Source organism: Suricata suricatta, chromosome 2, assembly GCF_006229205.1.
Source record: "Suricata suricatta isolate VVHF042 chromosome 2, meerkat_22Aug2017_6uvM2_HiC, whole genome shotgun sequence".
NCBI classification, from domain to species: Eukaryota; Metazoa; Chordata; class Mammalia; order Carnivora; family Herpestidae; genus Suricata; species Suricata suricatta.
The window spans coordinates 14,750,344-14,769,146 of record NC_043701.1 but is presented as its reverse complement, the minus strand read 5'-3'; the positions used below and the strand labels follow the sequence as shown (position 1 = coordinate 14,769,146).

At 41.9% G+C, this 18,803-nt stretch overlaps 1 protein-coding gene across 1 annotated transcript in view; it reads right to left on the bottom strand.

The window, feature by feature from the left end:
- Window positions 1–17,133, bottom strand: part of ATP6V0A4 (ATPase H+ transporting V0 subunit a4) — a 67,733-nt gene extending 50,600 nt beyond the window's left edge. The window contains exons 1-9 of the mRNA XM_029922856.1: window positions 17,065–17,133; window positions 16,863–16,972; window positions 16,151–16,354; window positions 13,944–14,077; window positions 12,788–12,866; window positions 12,423–12,517; window positions 5,765–5,890; window positions 5,215–5,309; window positions 3,757–3,883 (exon numbers count right to left, since the gene is read on the bottom strand). Coding sequence (XP_029778716.1) covers window positions 3,757–3,883; window positions 5,215–5,309; window positions 5,765–5,890; window positions 12,423–12,517; window positions 12,788–12,866; window positions 13,944–14,060 — 639 coding nt within the window. The 5' untranslated portion in view covers window positions 14,061–14,077; window positions 16,151–16,354; window positions 16,863–16,972; window positions 17,065–17,133. The remainder of the gene's footprint in view (window positions 1–3,756; window positions 3,884–5,214; window positions 5,310–5,764; window positions 5,891–12,422; window positions 12,518–12,787; window positions 12,867–13,943; window positions 14,078–16,150; window positions 16,355–16,862; window positions 16,973–17,064) is intronic.
- Window positions 17,134–18,803: the final 1,670 nt, after the last annotated feature.

Sequence of the window (18,803 nt, the reverse complement as noted above, 5' to 3'; positions counted from 1 at the left end):
TAAAAAAAAACATTTTAAAAAAATTTTTTAAAAGAAGATAAAACTGAATCATCTCTTTGGCAGCAGAGGAGGGGTGTTTAAGATTTGGAGAACTGCTTGCTTTACATTATTTCCAGAGGTTCCTTTGTCCAAGGAACCCTGGTCCTTTTCTGAATCTCTCAATTTCGCTTCTCCTTAACCCACCAGAACCCGGAATCTACTCTGATTTTACCTGACCTGCTCAGTGACCTTCAATGTCAACAGGCTAAGGTCATCTTTGCCATAGGCTGACTCTATACTCTTTCTACCACCATGACTATTACCTATCAAAACATGGTTGTCAAAGTGATGATTCAATGTCAATTTTTGAAATAACATCTATAAGACACATAGTGATACAGGGGAAATTTGTATTGGTTAAGATCAAGAGAAGGCAAAAAAAAAAAGAGATTCCATGTTCATTACTACAACCTGCCTATGGCTATGAACAAGAGAAAAATAGCACAAGAGAAAAGTTAGCTTTCTTCCTACTTTAAATTTCATTTAACTATGAAATTGTTTTCCATGAAATAAAACCTAAAATTAATTTTTTTCGCCTCTATCCTGGAAAAGATGATGACACTCAGAAATAAGCCCAACTTAGTAATAAACAGTAAGGGGGTGTAGGGGCACCTGAGTGGCTCAGCCAGTTAAGCATCAGACTTCGCCTCACGTCATGCTTTCATGGTGAGAGAGAGTTCGAGCTCCATGCAGGGCCCTACGCTGACAGCTCAGAGCCTGGAGCCTCCACTGGATTCCATGCCTCCCTCTCTCTCTCTCTCTCTGCCCCTCCCCTGATAGCACTCTGTCTCTCTCTCCCTTGCAAAAATAAATAAACATTTAAAAAAAATTTTTTTTAAGTAAGGGGATTGAAATACTAACTGGAAGGGCAGAGGAAGAAAACCCTACGGAATTAATAGCAGAAGTGTGAGGCCCTCCGTGAAGAGCGCTCTCAACAGCCTTATTTGAAGCATCAGGGCCACTGACTACCAATATCTGTATGTTTGTTAAAAACTCAATCTGGGGGCGCCCAGGTGGCTCAGTCAGTTAAGCATCTGACTCTTGCTTTTGGCTCAGGTCACAATCTCACAGTTCATGGTGCTACACTGACAGTGTGGAGCCTGCTTCGGATTCTCTCTCTCCCTCTCTGTCTTTCTCTCTTCCCCTCCTCTGCTTGCCCCCCCCCCCAAAATAAGTAAATAAACTTTAAAAAATCCTCTAAAAAACTGCATAATCTGAGGCCTTACCACGACCCCACTCAATCAGAATCTTCATTGTAACTAGATCCCGGTGTCACTCATGCACATGCACACACGGAAGCTTGGGCTGCACTGACTGACATCAGTTCTCAGCTAAATTTCCAGGAACTGGTTACCAACAATCAGTCCTTGGACTGACCTTTTGTAGATTTTGTTTTTAGAAAGGGGGCCAGGTACGGGCACAAAAGCAGACACTCAGACCAATGGAACAGAATAGAGAACCCAGAAATGGACCCACAAACATGTGGCCAACTATTCTTTGACAAAGCAGGTAAGAATATCCAATGGAATAAAGACAGTCTCTTTAGCAAATGGTCCTGGGAAAACTGGACAGCAACACATGCAGAAAAATAAACCTGTACCATTTTCTTAGACCAGACACAAAAATAAACTCAAAATGGATGAAAGACATAAAGGTAGGACAGGAAGCCATCAAAATCCTAGGGGAGAAAGCAGGCAAAAACCTCTTTGACTCTGGCCACAGGAACTTCTTACTCAACATGTCTCTGAAGGCAAGGGAAACAAAAGCAGAAATGAACTATTGGGACCTCATCAAAATAAAAAGCTTCTGCACAGCGAAGGAAACAATCAGCAAAACTAAAAGGCAACCAGCAGAATGGGAGAAGATATTTGCAAACAACATATCAGATGAAGGGTTAGTATCCAAACTCTATAAAGAACTTATCAAACTTATTCTTCAACATAAATAAACAAATAATCCATTGAAGAAATGGGCAAAAGACATGAATAGACACTTCTCCAAAGAAGACATCCAGATGGTCAGCCAACACATGAAAAAAATGCTCAGCATCACTAATCATCAGGGAAATATGAGTCAAAACTACAATGAGATACCACCTCACACCTGTCAGAATGGCTAACATTAACAACTCAGGCAATGACATGTTGGCAAGGATGTGGAGGAAGAGGATCTCTTTTCCCACTGCTGGTGGGAATGCAAACTGGTGCAGCCACTCTGGAACACAGTATGGAGGTTCCTCAAAAAATTAAAAATAGAATTACCCTATGACCCATCAATTTCACTACTAAGTATTTATCCAACTGATACAGGTGTGCTGTTTCAAAGGGACACATGCACCCCAATGTTTATAGCAGTGCTATTGACAATAGCAAAGTATGGAAAGAGCCCAAATTTCCATTGACAGATGAGTACATAAAGAAGATGTGGTGTGTGTGTGTATGTGTGTGTGTGTGTGTGTGTGTGTGTGTGTGTGTGTGGAGTATTACTTGGCAATGAAAAAGAATGAAATTTTGCCAATACAACTATGTGCGTGGAAGTAGAGGGTATTATGCTAAGCAAAATTAGTCAGCCAGGGAAAGACAAATATCATATGACTTCACTCATATGAAGACTTTAAGATACAAAACAGATGAACATAAGGGAACATAAGGGAAACAAAAAGAATATAAAAACGGGGAGTGGGACAAAACACAAGAGACTCTTAAATATAGAGAACAGAGGGTTGCTGGAGGGGTTGAGGGAGGGGGGATGGATTAATGGGTAAGGGGCATTAAGGAATCCACTCCTGAAATCACTGTTGCACTATATGCTAACTCAGATGTAAATTTAAAAATAAATAAATTATAAAAAATAAAAAATAAATAAATGTTAAAAAAAATAAATAGGGGCACCTGGGTGGCTCAGTCGGTTAAGTGCCTGACTTAGGCTCAGGTCATGATCTCTCACTTCGTGAGTTCAAGCCCCACATCAGGCTCTGTGCTGACAGCTCAGAGCCTGGAGCCTGCTTCAGATTCTGTGTCTTCCTCTCTATCTACTCCTTGCCCACTCACACTCTGTCTCTGTCTGTCTCTCAAAAATAAACATTAAAAAAAATTTTTTTAAACATTAAAAAATTTTTAAATAAAATATACCATGAATAGATATAGAATAGAATATTACTCAAAAATAAAAAAGAATGGAATCTTGCCCTTTGCAACAATGTGGATGGAACTAGAATGTTTTATGCTAAGCAAAATAAGTCAGAGAAATACAAATATATGATTTCACTCATATGTGGAATTTAAGAAACAAAACATACGAACCTAGGGAAAGGGAAGAGAAAATAAGATAAAAACAGAGGGAAGCAAACCATAAGAGACTCCGAAATACAGAGAACAAACTGAGGGTAGCTGGAGGGGAGGTGGGTGGGGGATGGGCTAAATGGGGGATGGGCATGAAGGAGGGCTTGTTGGGAGGAGCACTGGGTGTCACGTGTAAGTGATGAATCACTAATTTCTACTCCGGAAACCAGTACTACCTATACGTTAACTAACTTGGCTTTAAATTTTTAAAAATAAAGTAAAATAAACCATGAAAAAAAAGGTGAGGGGAACACAGAAAATAAAGGAAGCAGATATTAGCTTCATAGAATTACGGACCGCCTATTTCAGAGAAGCCCCTTGGGCCCAAGTCCCCAGGACGCTGAGCAGACAGTCTGTCTGCCGCCCAGACACCCACCGTGACAGGATCCTCCAGAGTCACGTCCATCTCGCTGAACTTCAGGTAGATGTTCCCTCGGCAGACTCGCCACAGCAGCCTCTCAAAGGAAGCCATCCTCTCTCTGTTGATCACACCGGCCGTGAACCTGGGGAGTCAGACAGAGACATTGCTGAGGCACAGAGAGCGAGATGCAGGGAGAAGGCCCTGCAGGACGTGAGGAAGCGCCACCGCCACCAGGAGATGGAGGCAATGACTCAGCCCTAGGTGGCAGGGTAAAAAGGCCACCCTGCCTCACAGCCCCAGCCCCGCCAAGTCCCTTTTGGCCCCCTGCTTCCTCTCACGTGTTGAAATTTCCCTAATCACCCCAATACTATGTATTCACTTATTTGCAATTAGAAATACAAGAGACCATTCATTACGGCAGCCACTGGAGCTAAACAAAGGAACTGTCCCAACTACTCAACAATGGGTTCTGTGTGTACTTTAGAAATAATGTACTAAAAGTGAAATATACAGGGTTGCCTGGGTGGCTCAGGGAGGTAAGCCTCTGACTCTTGATTTTGGCTCAGGCCATGCCCTTTCGGTGGGGAGATTGGGCCCCAGATCAGGTTCTGTGCTGAACGTGGAGCCTGCTTAGGATTCATATTCCCTCCCTCCCTCTCTCTGTCTCTCTCCCCTCCTCCTCTCTCTCTGCCCCTCCCCCACTTGTTCTCTCTCCTGTCTCTCTCTCAAAATAAATAAACCTTTTTCAATTTAAAAAGTAAAAGTGAAGCATACATCCTGATTTCCATTCATCTCTACTTTTAAAACCATCCAGGTGTCTAGATAATTTCTGACAGACACTTTATATTAATTTTAAAATGGTTACTTTCATTGCTCTATTAGTTTAAACCTATGCCGATCCTATATTGCCTTCTGATCAAATATTTTCAATACGTCTTCATCAATCTGACTTGGACACTGAATAACATCCCACCATTTTGAATCACCGCACATTCTGGCGGGGATCATCATATACTATTACTGTTCCTTATGGATGACGGGATTGCATAATTACCTCATTTCTAATTGCACTTCAATGGCAAACTCTAAATCTATTTTTAATATCTAAGCAGTATTCCAAAGATAAGGAGGCAGAAACAGTTGAGAAAACCCATCTAAACAATTCTTGCTGTCTTTTTGCCTTTGTGAACAACACAAACATTGTAGTCTTCAGGCACCGAATGTCAGTTTCACCGTTAACAAGAAAGTATCACTCCCTCCCGCTCCATCAACCTGAAAAGGCGGCTCTTGGGTTTATTACTGTGGAGTCCTTACAGTCATTGAAATAGTCATCATTCCAGTGGCTAGTTCATTCATTCATTCATTCACTCACTCACTCACTCAAACACTTAGGGAAATCCAACAGGAGCCAGGCATTGAGCTGTGGACCAGAAACCTGACGACATGGAACTTTCAGGATCAAGTTACACTAACCCCAGCTTTCCAGTCACATATGCAGGTGTAGCTCTCAACTCCAGGAGACCAGAAGTATCTTCCGTAAAGAAATCATCAGCTAGATTGGTTTCCGTCTGAAAGTCAAAGAACCACTTACTTTCTTTTACGTGTACTTAGACTGCCTTAAAGTCTCCCTGCATCTCAAGGGTGGGTCTATGTTTAATGAAACTTTAATTATCCACAAATAGTTAATAGAATTCAAAAAGTGGAGTGCTCTTCACCAGAGCAAACACTTCCCAGGTCTTTTACTACCTAAATCCCAAATCTGTCCAATCGAAGTGCATTGTTCTGACTTCCACTTCTATCTGCATGTTTCGGGCACCTACTTTTTAATGAGCACCATGGTATTTTTGCGTTTAGTTCATATTGGCACTATGTTTCACCCAGAATACCCTCCCCCTCCCAAATGACCTAACCGTGGCACAGAAACACAGTGATTTGTTCATATTCCAAACCACTCAGTTTTGAAAATGGAAATTTGAGGCCCTAGGGAAAAGGTCCCTTTAATAAATACTCCCCAGGTAACAACCTCAAAGAAGTCCTGGGTTTTCTTCAAGAGGTGTTTGAGTTCAGTCAGTTCTAGGAAGCTTTTCTTCAAAGCCTGCTGGTTCTGGTTGGCTTCCTGTAATTCTCCTTCCAGTTTTTCTAGAAGAGTCTATGCAGAATGGAAAAAAAAGGTAAAGCAGGCAGAAAGTTCTGTGATGTTTGCCCTACATTTACCACTACAAATAACTAAATATCAAAAAGAATTCAGTGTAGCATAGGTAGCTTGAAGTTGAGTGGCCTATTCAGGGCAACTCAATATGACTGCAGAGCTACAAGCTAGCTAGATCCATTTTCACCAAATCGGGAGGATTAGAAAACATGTAGGGGGGATAGAAATTAGCTTCCTGAGGAAGACAAAGCATTTCAGCACATTGCATGTCCCTCCCCCATTTCAAACACTTAAAAGGGAAGCTAACGTGAATTTACATGTTGAGAATGCCTTCTGCCCCAAACACACTGTAATGATAAAATATGAAAAGAGAAATCACTAGTTCTGGGTTAGAGCCTGGAGAACCAGGTACAAGCAAGTGAAAAGGGGAGCATGATAGGCAAGAAGACAAAAACAAAAAATAAGAACAATCTTCCTTCTAAAATGAGCGTATAAAATGAGTCTCAAGAAGAAATCTAATAAGAAAACTCACCAACAAAATAAAAAATCAGAACACAAATTCACACTGGGTGCAAATATTTTTATGGAATAGTCTGAAAAGGCGTTTAAGGCTTTTTTTAGAATGCTTAAAGAGCATGACTTACACACACACACACACACACACACGCACACGCACACCGCACTAAATTATTAAACAAACATGTCCTAAAATTAAAAAACAGGTAAATATAAAAGATGAACCATTAAGAAATCTTGGAACTGTGGGGCGCCTGGGTGGCTGACTCAGTTAAGCATCCAACTCTTGATTTCAGCTCAGGTCATGATCTCACTGTTCATGGGTTGAAGCCCTGAGTCACTGTTAGTGCAGAACCTGCTTAAGATTCTCTCTCTCCCACTCTTTCTGCCCCTCCCCTACTTGCACTCACTCTCTCTCTCAAAATAAATAAATAAACTTAAAAAAAAGAAATCTTGGAAATATAAAATGTAGGTATTGAAGTTCAAAATCTAATAGGTGAGGATCAACTCTCTATTGGACATAATTTGTGAACGTACTACTGAGATTTGGCAAATAATTCAAAAATTTGAAAGCTCAGGGTTACTGGTTGGCTCAGTTGGTTAAGTGCCTGACTTGATTTTAGCTCAGGTCATGATCCCAGGATAGTAGGATTGAGCCCCACATCAGGCTCCGCATTGAGCACGAAGCCTGGTTAAGATTCTTTGTCTCTCTGTCTCTCTCCTTCTATCCCCCTCCCATACATTCTAAAAAAATAAATATAGATATCTATATCTCATTTCTCATTTATCCAAATGTCCATCAACAATAGAATGGATAAAGTATGGTACATTCAATACAAAAAACACTACCCAGCAGTGAAAATGAATTAATTTCAGAAACATGAAACAATATGGTGTCTTAAAAATAAAATGATGTAAGAAAACAGCAAGTTACAAAAGACTAAACATTATGATTCCATTTATATAAAACTAAAATGTGCAAAGCTAAATCATATGCTATTTAGAAGACTAAATATGCGATCAAAACTCTGAAGAAACAAAGAAAAGAAAAATATGAAACTCAGGACAGTGATTATCTCCAAGGGGGGAGGAATGCAGAGGGGAGGGGGGAGGAGAGGGAAGAGGAGGGGCGGGGGAGGGGAGGGCACACAGAGGGCTTTCACACCATCACTGTGGCCACCATTTATCTCATTCAAGGTGATGACACTCAGTGTTTACTATATCATTATTCTTTATACCTTACACATATTTTCTAAAAATTCGACTGTATCAACTCAATATTTAAGAAAAACAATGGTCAGTGAATCAGCAATCACAATACATGAAAGTGGGTTAAGTCACCTGTTAAAAGACAGAGACGATGATGTTTTTTTAATCTACCGAAGAGGCACCGTTACCAGAGAGATTAGAAAATAAACAATAAAACAAAAATATCCCTGCAAATGTTAGTTTCCCTCCCTCCCAGACAAAATTGAATTTTTAATATTTTTTGTGGTGGAAAATTTCACACACACGTGAGGCAGAGAGAACTCCACCATGGGCCCCACGTGCACATAACTCAGCTTCAACTGCACCCCATCCTCTCCACCCCAGGGATAATCACTACCCTAAATTTTGAACACTAACTATAGTGGCACAAAGCTGGGGGGAAAAGTGAAATTTATCCTTAACCACTTCTTGACCATTTGCTCCATCCACTTAATGATTCTATTAAAATTAAGGCTGGGGTACCTGGGTGGCTCAGTCAGTGGGCCTCCAACTTTGGCTCAGGTCATGATCTCATGGTTTGTGAGTTCAAGCCCCACATGAGGCTCAGTGCTGACAGCTAGAAGCATGGGGCCTACTTCAGATTCTGTGTCTTCCTCTGTAACTCTTCCCCATTCACACTCCATCTCACTCACTCTCTTTTTCTTTCTCTCAAAATTTAATAATTCTGCCTTTAAAAGTATTTGGGACAATAATGCATTATTTAAAAAATAATTTACAAAGTGATAGTTAAATGCAAAGAGTAGAAAACTATAATATAGACAATGGACATGGGGTTACATAAAAATATAGCTGATAAGGATAAAACCTAAAAACTGAAAAGTTAAGGCAGTTTCTGCTGAGATGGTGGATTTGTGGGTAGATGCTTCTTCTGAATTAATATTTCCTCTAGGATTGTTGCGAAAGCCTCTTTAGAAATTCTGCAAGGCAAGGGCCCAAAGTCACTTGTGTACTCTTGCCCAATCCTGAAGGGTTCCCCTTCATAGGCATGCTGGAGGAACACTCAACTAACTGCCGGACAGTTGAATCAGTCTGTCCCCTTGGTCAATGGTTAGACAAATATTGCTACATATAAGCTCATGCTGTTCTAATTTCATCCTTACAATAAATAATCCAGGAGGAAAATACTGAGTAAGGGCTGTTGGTACACATCGACTGTTACCTAACTGGTTATCGCTACAAGTGTGGAGTTTCAAAACCAACAGTCGGCCAATGCCTCCCTCATTTGGACGCAACGGGTTTTGCTTTTTTAAGTACTGTCTGAAACATGCAACCAACTCAATTTCTTCCAAAATATCCAGGTTTTAGTATGGCCAGATCCAAAATATTTTCTAGGGGAGTTGCCAGTCTCATATCTCTGTTAGAATGTCTTTACTTAAAGTACTAATGGCTTCAAAAATTTCAAGAATTTTAAGTTATCTTTAAAGAAAAAAAAAAAAACCCAGCCAGAGATAAGGCTCAGCTCAGTGAAGCTCCCCTACCTTCCTGCCTCCTCTAATGGGCCTTTCCTTTTCTGAGTACAAAATATCCAATTCTTTAATGAAGGGCCTTCAAAGGATCTGGCTCTGCCTGCCTTTTGACATTCTTTCCCACTGCCTCACCCTCCCTCCTTCCACCACCATCTGCTCTGGAAGCTCCTAAAGGGCATGGCCATGTTTTGTTTGTCTCTAAGCTACCTTATACATGGCGGGCATTCAATGTTTCATAAAAGGAAGTAGCGAGGGAAGGAAAGGGGTAGTCCCTTCAACTATAATGTCCTTGGCTAAAGAAAACAGCCGGCCTTGGCACAGCTGATCCTGGAAGCCAACCTGAGGAGACGCCTCAGTCTAGAGTAGATTCAAAGCATCAGCTATTGCCCACCAGAGAGGTGATGAGGTAACAGGGCACTGCATCCAGCAATTTCACTTCTGGGTATTTATCCAAAGGAAACAAAATTACTGTCTCAAAAAAAATACCTGCAGTCCCATGTTCACTGCAGCATTATTTACAATAGTGAAGACATGGAAACAACCTAAGTGTTCATCAACAGATGAATGTGTAAAGACATGGTATATGTGTACAGGGGAATATTACTCAGCCATAATAAGAAGGAAATCCTGTTGTAACAACGGCATGGATGGACCTTGAGAGCATACTAATAAGATAAGTCAGGCAGAGAAAGACAAATACTTTATGATCTCGCTTAAATAAGGAACCTAAGGAAGGAAAGAAATGGAAAAAAAAGTTGAACTCACAGATACAGAGAACAGATTGGTGGTTATGGGGGCTTGAGGGTGTGAAATGGGCAAAGGTGGTCTTTCAGCTACAAGATAAATAAATCCTTGGGCTGTAACGTACAGCACGGTGACAATAGTTAAGGAAAGAAGGAAGATAAGACAAGAAAAAGAAAATCTCATTGTGCCAACATAAGTCTTGTTCAGTAGCATCATATAGACAAGATGATGATTTAATTTATATCACAGCTTCTAAGAATTTTATGTCCTGGGTGGCTCAGCCAGTTAAGCATCCGACTTTGGCTCAGGTCATGATCTTGCAGTTCATGAGTTTGAGCCCCTCATCAAGTTCGCTGCTTTCAGAGCTGGGCCCACTTCAGATCTCTGCCCGCTCTTTCTCCTCCTCCCCGACTTGTGCTCTCTCAAAAGTAAATACAACACTACATTTGGAACTACTTGGATGGAACTAGAAGGTATTATGCTAAGTGAAATTGGTCAGTCAAAGAAAGACAAATATCATGTGACTTCCTTCACCCATATGAGATCTTTAAGATACAAAACAGATGAACATAAGGGAAGGGAAGCAAAAAGAATATAAAAACGGGCAGGGGGACAAAAGATAAGAGACTCTTAAATATGGAGAACAAACAGATGGGTGCTGGAGGGATTGTGGGAGGTGGGTAAGGGCTAAATGGGTCAGGGGCCTTAAGGAATCTACTCCTGAAATCACTGTTGCACTATATTGGATGTAAATTAAACCATTAGTTTAACTAACTAATTTAGTTAATCACTGTTAACTAACTTGGATGTAAATTAAAAAATAAATAAATTATTAACAACAAAAAAGAAATAAAAAGTGAAAAAAAAAGAATCATCAATGGATCATAGAATGGAATATTTCCATAGCCTCCAAGTATCTCCACACAAAATATTTAAGTGAACAATGGGAAAATATTAACTTTACATTAGAGTAATCCAACCTTAACCAAGAGATCAAATTTAATATCACCAATTATGGAACAAATGGATATCATGTGCCAAATTATATAACGCACCGAGAAGGATATAGTATCACTGTGTGATATTCCTGACAGAAATACGTAAGTTGAATCTAATCATAAGCACAGAAAATCAGGTAAATTCAAGTTTAGGGACACTTTAGCAAATGGTTCATACTTCCCACAATCGTTATGGTTATGTAAGATGGTAAGATTGAGGACTTGTTCCAGAGAGATAAGAATAAACTGAAATAACAATGAAATATAATGCATGATACTATACTGGAGAGGAGAATGGACAAACTATAAAACTTATAAAATTTTCTATAAATGACATTGTTGAGATAATTGGTCACATTTGAATAAGGCTTGCAAATGAGATAATAATAGTACTGTCTCAGTGTTAATGCATTGATTTTGATTGTAGTGTGTTTATGCAAAAGGATGTCCGTGTTCTCACGAAAGTGCTCTAAAGTATTTAGGGGTTAAGGACATACCTAGGGCTTACTCTCAAATAGTTCAGGAAAATTCTGTATGCACGTTTATCTGTGTGTAGTGTGTATAAGGAGAAGAAAAAGAAAGATGGAAAGAAAGAGAGAGAAAGACGGGGAGTGAGAGATAAAATGAAAAAAAATTATGCAAAATATTAACGAGAAAGGTATTTGCGTCAAGTATAAACAGGAGTTTCCTGGTCGATTCGTTCCATTTTTTTGTAAGTTTGTAACTATTTCCAAAAAAATGTATCTCCCCCACAAAAAGTATGTGGGTTCTGAATACCAATGGGATAAGTCCCTGGCTCTTTCATTTATTAACTCTATGAGGACAGAAATGTTACTTGATCTCCGATTCAAAGTATTTGACCTGTAAATGGGGATAATCACTCACCAATTATAATTATAAGAGATGATACATACAATATGTTTTGAGCAGTATTTTGGACCTAGGGAATACTCAATAAAAATTAAATCTCTCTAATAAATAAATACAACATTAAGAAAAAACAATTTATGTCCACCAGTGAAACCACTTCTCAAAGTGGGGTGAGCTTCCCTCGGGCTGCAGTAGGAGGAAAAAAGAGCTCTCTCCACGATCAGAAGTGACTAAAATTGTACAGTGGGGGCGGGGCACCTGGGTGACTCAGTGAGTTAAGCTTCCGGACTTGTGGTTTCAGCTTAGGTCATGATCTCATGGTTGGCAGGATCATGCCCCATCTCAGACTCTGTATTGGCAGCATGGAGCCTGCTTGGGATTCTGTCTCTCCGTCTCCTTCCCCCTTCCCTGGCTCACACACACACATACACACACACACACACACACACACACACACACACACACACCTCAAAATAAATCTTTAAAATAAAAATAAAATTTTTACATTAGGATTTTCCTGAGGGAGTAACACTGAAAAGCGGACAGTCACAGGAGTCATAAATCTGCCTCTACACCTTTTGCAACTGGGAAAAATCCATGAGTGGTTTCTTCAAGCTCCTCAGGAACCAGGCTTTGTGACTGTCTTTGGCAAAGTAGAAAAGAACCTACCTCCAGGGTAATCATTTCCCGCGGGAGAGGGGTTGGGGGGGCTTTCTCTGGCAACTGAACTTCGATCTCATTTTTCATCTCATCTTCCAGAAAACCTGTGGGATAAAACCCCACCAGAAAGTCCAAGGTGACTGTGTTTTCTCACCTAAGAAGTTGGTTCAAGCAGACCAGGTACCTTTCAGTCAGCCCAGCTGCCTGAATTCCCCCCGGGGACCCGCATGGCGTCAGCATCCCAACCCCCACTCTGTCTCGAGAATCACCTCAAAATGTATACAAATAGGTGCATGTTTGTTGTAATCTAGTCCTGCAAACCATTTACCGCCCAAACAGTTCACACTGAGACAGTAAACAGAAAATTGGCTTACGGAGGATTCTCTCCAGTGACTCACACCTTCTGACTTCATTCACAAATTTCCTTTGGAAGCTGTTCACATTCACATTTAACTAGAGTGGGGGGAAACCAGAAGCCACACATGAGTAGCAACAGATGTCAACATATTTCCTTTGGTTATTATTATATTATTATCATTATCATTATCATTATTATTATTAATTCTGGTGAATGTTGCTGGAATCATCTTGGAATAGTTCTCCTTATGCATGATTCAGGTAAGTTACAGGCAAAACACACCTTGATGTTCTTACACACAATATCCCAAATTCCTCAGCTATGATCTTCCTACACTTATAAGAGAAACTCCTCTCACAGCTAATGTTTCCTTACTTTTAGCTGCATTTATATCCAAATGAGCCTTGAAATCCTCAATGGAGTCATGAATATGACAGGATCTTGAAATGCATAGTTCCATGCAAGGTTAAAGCAATCATCAACAAAAATTCAGCATCCTCATGAGGGTGACCCTCAGCTCAGCCCAGTAAATGTTACTGAGGAACTGTTTTCACGTCAGGTCAGGAGTACCAGAAATTAAGGACGCAAAGAACAAGACATGATCCTTCCCTGCAGAAGCTTAGTTTTGACCGTGATCTTGGTGAGGAAGTAAAGGAGTAAAGAACTGAGTTCAAAAGAGCTTGGTAAGGATCCAAACCACCTCTGAGAAATGATATCCCAACATCACACTCAAGGCTATCTAGCCCTAGAATGTCACTCTAGGGAGACTGTGCACTTTGTCCTCAGACCAAGTGGTAGGTAGGTAGGAACAATTGGTTTCTGTCTTCAGAACAAGGTTTGGTAATCCACATGCCCATTGGAGACATCTAATGCTTTGAAGGTACTAGCTAGAAAATAAAGCATAATGCCATCTAACGTGCAGAGACTGCATGAGTAGATTCCAAACATTCCTAAAGAGGAGACACATCTAGAGGAAAGAAGAACACGGCTGCAAGTCACTTGCTCAATGCTATCACAAATCTTAGCCTGAACAACTGGAACCATGCGGAATTCCATCTATTTCAGCTCAGGGCTCTACTCCCTGAACTTAGTTCACTACCAAGCAGTTGGTGTGAAAGAGAGGTCTACTCCCACCCCACCTTCCTCTGGTCTCCCAAGAACACGGCACCTACATCTTTGAACTGAACCAATCCAAGCTCCCCAAGCTCAGCCACACAGCAATATGCAGCCTCCACCTGGAGAAAGAGTTGGGACAAACACATCTCCTCACTGCGGAACACGGACGCCATCTTGACACAGCCTTGGTCTGCAGGAGACAAAGATATTAGAGGAAATAAGTATATAGAAGCCTTAGGATGAAAACTGACTTTAGTTGCATTATATTAATATCTAAAAGAGGGAAAAAATCCAGCAGGAATGAAGCTTAATTCTAAAAATATAAACAAACAAGATAACACTTTTCACCACCTATTAGATTGACAAGAGATTAAAAACTATGATGAAAGACCCCTGTTGTAGATGGTATGAGAGGGAAGGCATCTTCATATACTGTACTGTAGTCTTTGAAGTGGAAATCTGTGCAGCTTTTTCAAGGAACGATTTGTCAGTGTCTCTCAAATTTTATATTACTCATATCCATGACCCAGGATTTCCACTGCTATTTATCCGGACAAACTCAGAGATGTACGGAAAATGTACACACAAGGATGTTCCTAATAACACTGTATATAATAATCATAATAAATGGATCTAACCCAGATATCCATCAACAGGACGGTGATGAAGCTGACTCACAGAACCCTGTGTAGTCAGCCAGAATGAAATAAATCTGTATGTCCTCTATATGGAAAAAGGGTGTTCACGTAGAACCCATTACCCTCAAAGATCCTCTGGGCTGCTCTACCGCTGCCAAGCCAAATCACTTTCCCCAAAGACCAACCCTTTGGAATAACGATCACACCTCCAGAATGGGCCCCCTTTTCTCATTTCTCATTTCATTTTATAATATATACAGTAGCTACTGTTTGCCAGACACTGGGATTATCCCTTCTCTGTTTTAATTATTCTTTTATCTCTATTTCTCATAGAATAAAGCCTAAAACCCTTGATTTGACCAACAAAGGGCTGTGCATCTGCCTTTGCCTTCCCCTCCAGCTCCATTTTCCTTCGCACTGCTCTCCGGAGCTCCCTCCTGCCTCAGGACATTTGTCCATGCTCTCCCCTGGATTTGGAACCTCACTTTCTTCCTCCCCCACTCTCCTGGGTTCCCATGCACCCAACAGAATCCTGTCATGGGAGCCTCAGTGTAAAGATCCTCTTCCTCCATAAGCCCTTTCAGACCACCACCACAGCCAGGCGAACCAAGTACTCCCAGAATAGAAATCCTCAGCAATTACTTATTTAATGTTTGTGTTGCTCACTAGCCAGTAAATTCCACGAGGTTAGAACTAAGTCATGTTTTCCATTCTATCACCAGTGTAGCTTAGCCACAAAGCAGGTTCTCAAAAGATATTTCCCAATTTAATGACTAGAGACCAAACACCATCCCTCCCTCCAGATTGCATGGCCTGATCCTGCATTCTTTGCCTTTTGATGCCCAGATGAATCAAACCTTTTCATACTACCCTCTCTGATACATAAGGCAATGTTTTCATAGAAGAGAGACACAAGACACTAGCATCAAGCAGACCAAGAACACAGTGAAAAGAGCCTTCTTACCCCAGCTTTGTCCCAGCACGTCCTAGACTGGGATCCACAGTAGGATGGGGGCTACAGCTCTCTGCTACTCCCTCGGCCCAACCACCCAAGCAGGGAGCCCCAGAGGCGGCTCTGTGTGGTCAGGGCTTGTGAGTGGCAGGCCTGGGCCCAGCCAGGCTTGGGACCAGCCTGGCTTCCCTTCGGCACCGGCACCGAGCCCCTCCCATGCTTCTCCTCCCTCGGTGCCTGCAGAGCCCAGAGGCAGCTCTGTTGTATCAACACTGCCTGTGGGTGAGGACAAACCTGCCTCACCGGCCAGCCCTGCTCAAACCCCCTCCCTCCCCCAGCCACCTGCACCCAGGGCCACGACCTTGGAGCCCCACCAGGAAGCAGTGACTCTTTTCTGTAAGAAAAGTCACTTAGAAGGGCTTTCTAGAGGACTCCGAAGGGCCCTAGAGACAACCTTTCAGTGCATCCACAAGCACACCAAACACTCCTTCTTGTCACTATAAAATGAAACTGCTTGGGAAGCGAAAACCCAATCATGTCCACTACCTTATCAACAACTATCTTCAAAAACACTTTGGTTTCAACAGAGAATAGGTAGATAAATACTTAATAGCTACTATTCAGCTTCCAAAGTGGCCCAGGTAAAGGGACAGGGCCAGACATGACTACTTACCCTTTTACTGAGAATTACGTCTTGATAAGCCTTTTTGGTGGAGTGGGGCAAGGGGCAGAGGAGTGAAGCAATTACTCCGTGTCTCTTGGTTGGAGGTTACTCTGTATTGGCCACCTTCCTTCACACGAATGAGCTTGGCAAAGCAGCTTTCCTCAGGGGGCAGACCCCTAACTGGACGCACCTGGGCTGATAGGCACACGTACCCTAGAATAAGAAGGATGCTTATTTTTTGTTGTTATTTTTTACTATGGAAAAATGAAAGCAACCACAAAAGTACAGAGAACAATATAAGGACCGTCCCCCCCATATGCAGACCGCTCAGCATCAACTGGTGAATTTTATATCATCAGTTCCTTCACCCCCTCCTCCTATGCCTCAGGCTATGTCGAAGCTAATCCCACACACATGATTTCTTTCAAAATATTTCAATGTGCGTCTCTAAACGATACATAGGCATATATATATATTTTATATAATGCAAACATAATCTAAAAGATACATATTCATATATATTATATATAATACACACATATGTAAAACCATGGTCAGACCTAAAATTCAACAGGAATTCCTTAACATCAAATATCCCATCAATATTCAAATGTCTGAGGTTGTCTGAGGTCTTTTTAATAAGCCCCTCAGGTGATACTTGTGCATCGGCAAGTTAGAACTATGTGCTTGTGGGAACACAGAGTGGAAAATCTCACTTTACCTTGGGGGGCAGCAGGGTGAAGGCAGTTTGGGAAGATCGGCTGGGGAGGGGCCGCGTGAACCCGGCCCGCGGAGCCCAGGGCCCTGGGGAGCAGGTGGCTGTAACGAGGTCTGTGGAGAAAGTAATGCTTGGGTTTCTTCAGACACAGCTTGGCCACAGCCACCCACCCAAACATGGCAGACTCACTTGAGTCCAGCCTCACCTGGACAAACTTCTCAAGGCTGAACTCAGGACCCACGAAGCAGAGCAGAAGGATTAGAACTTGGCAACTGCAAAGAGAATGACCGACACTGATTCACCCTCTCTCGCCAGATGAACTCGAGGCAAGAGGAGCCCCTGTCTCGAGGGGCACCTCCCTCCTCGTGCGCCTTCCCCCGCCCACCTCTCACTCTGCTCTTCACCCCAGCTGGGGTTTGCTGGGTCTCCCCGGTCAGTGGGTGGTGCAGCCGTCCTCAAACGTCCCAGTGCCCAGGAATCACGGAGAAAAAATAGAGAGGAAAAGCACACCCTGATCGTTAAGAACAGAGTCTAGACCCAAACGACCTGATCCAGGATCCCAGCTCTGCCACTGACCCTGGGGAAGCTTATTTGACCCCAGGTTCCCAGCATCCTTATCTGCAAAGTATAATAGAATATTAGATAATTATTTTGAATGGAGAAGGAGAGGAGGGAGAATGTAATTCAAAGTTTGCTTCTTTTTTTTTTTTTTTCCTCCTAAAGCCCTAAGTGGAAAGTGCGGAAGGACAGCACACTCGTAGGACACTGGCAGGACCATAAATTAGTACAATCTGTCTGAAAGGCCATTTGCATATCCTTTGACCCAGTGACCCAACTTTAGGAAGTTCATCCTATGAAAAAATGTGAAGGTTGTAAACTGAAACGTAACTACAATAATGTCTATTGCAGCATTATGTGTAATAAGTGTGTAACCATAAGTGACCTGAATTCTTTCATCCATTCAATAAATATTTCTTGATAATCTACTGCTCTGTTCGGGGCTCAGAGGGTAGGAAGGTAAGTAAGAGACAACAGTCCTTGCCCTCATGAAGCTTCTGTCCATGTGGCGAGATAAACAGTAAACAGGTAATAAATTAGCCAGACAACACAGATTATGAAAAGTGCAATTGTAGAAAGATAGGTTTGAGAGAAAGGAAGAGAGGATACTTTAGAGAAGTAGATAAGGCCACTTAGGCTGAGGCTTGGAGGATTTAAATGAGCCAGTCTTGTAAAAGAAAGTGGGGGAGGGGGGAGGTATCACAGGCAGCAGACACAGCCCTGCAAGACCAAGGGGCTGTAACATCATCCCTGCAGCTAATGTATCTATTGAATGATTCCCCTGTGCTGGGCATTGTTCCTGGACTTTAGAGCACATTGAATTACTTCACACGGGCCAGTCCATTTAAGCTTTTCAATAACCCTAGGAGGTTGGCAATAATCTTATTCTCAAGTCACATATGAGGAAATAGAGGCGCAAAAAAGGCCAAGACAGTGGCCCAAGGTCACACAGTTACTCAGGACAGGTCATCTAACACCAGAGTCCTTGTTTACAAGTATGCGTGATATTGTTTCATGGTCTAAGAAGGCTCAACATGTTCAAGAAACAGAAAGGAGGCCAATGTGGCTGGGGCACGAGAAGGGTAGGGAGAGGTAATGTGACGCAGGCCAGAGTGGAGGCAGGGAGCTGCAGAAGTTGTGATGGGCCAATTAAAAATTTGGATTTTATTCTTTTTTTTTTAAAGAAATTTTGAGGGTGCTGGGCAAGATGGCGGAGAAGTAAGGAGCCCCATTACCTCCACCCGCCTGCAATTATGAAACTGAGAAGAATTGAAAGCCACAGCTCTCTGATCTCCAAGAACAGAGGCGCACACAGACCCCTTGTTGACAACAGCCTCAGGGATGCCCCAGTGAGTGTGAACTGGGACCAGAGACCCTGGGGGAGGG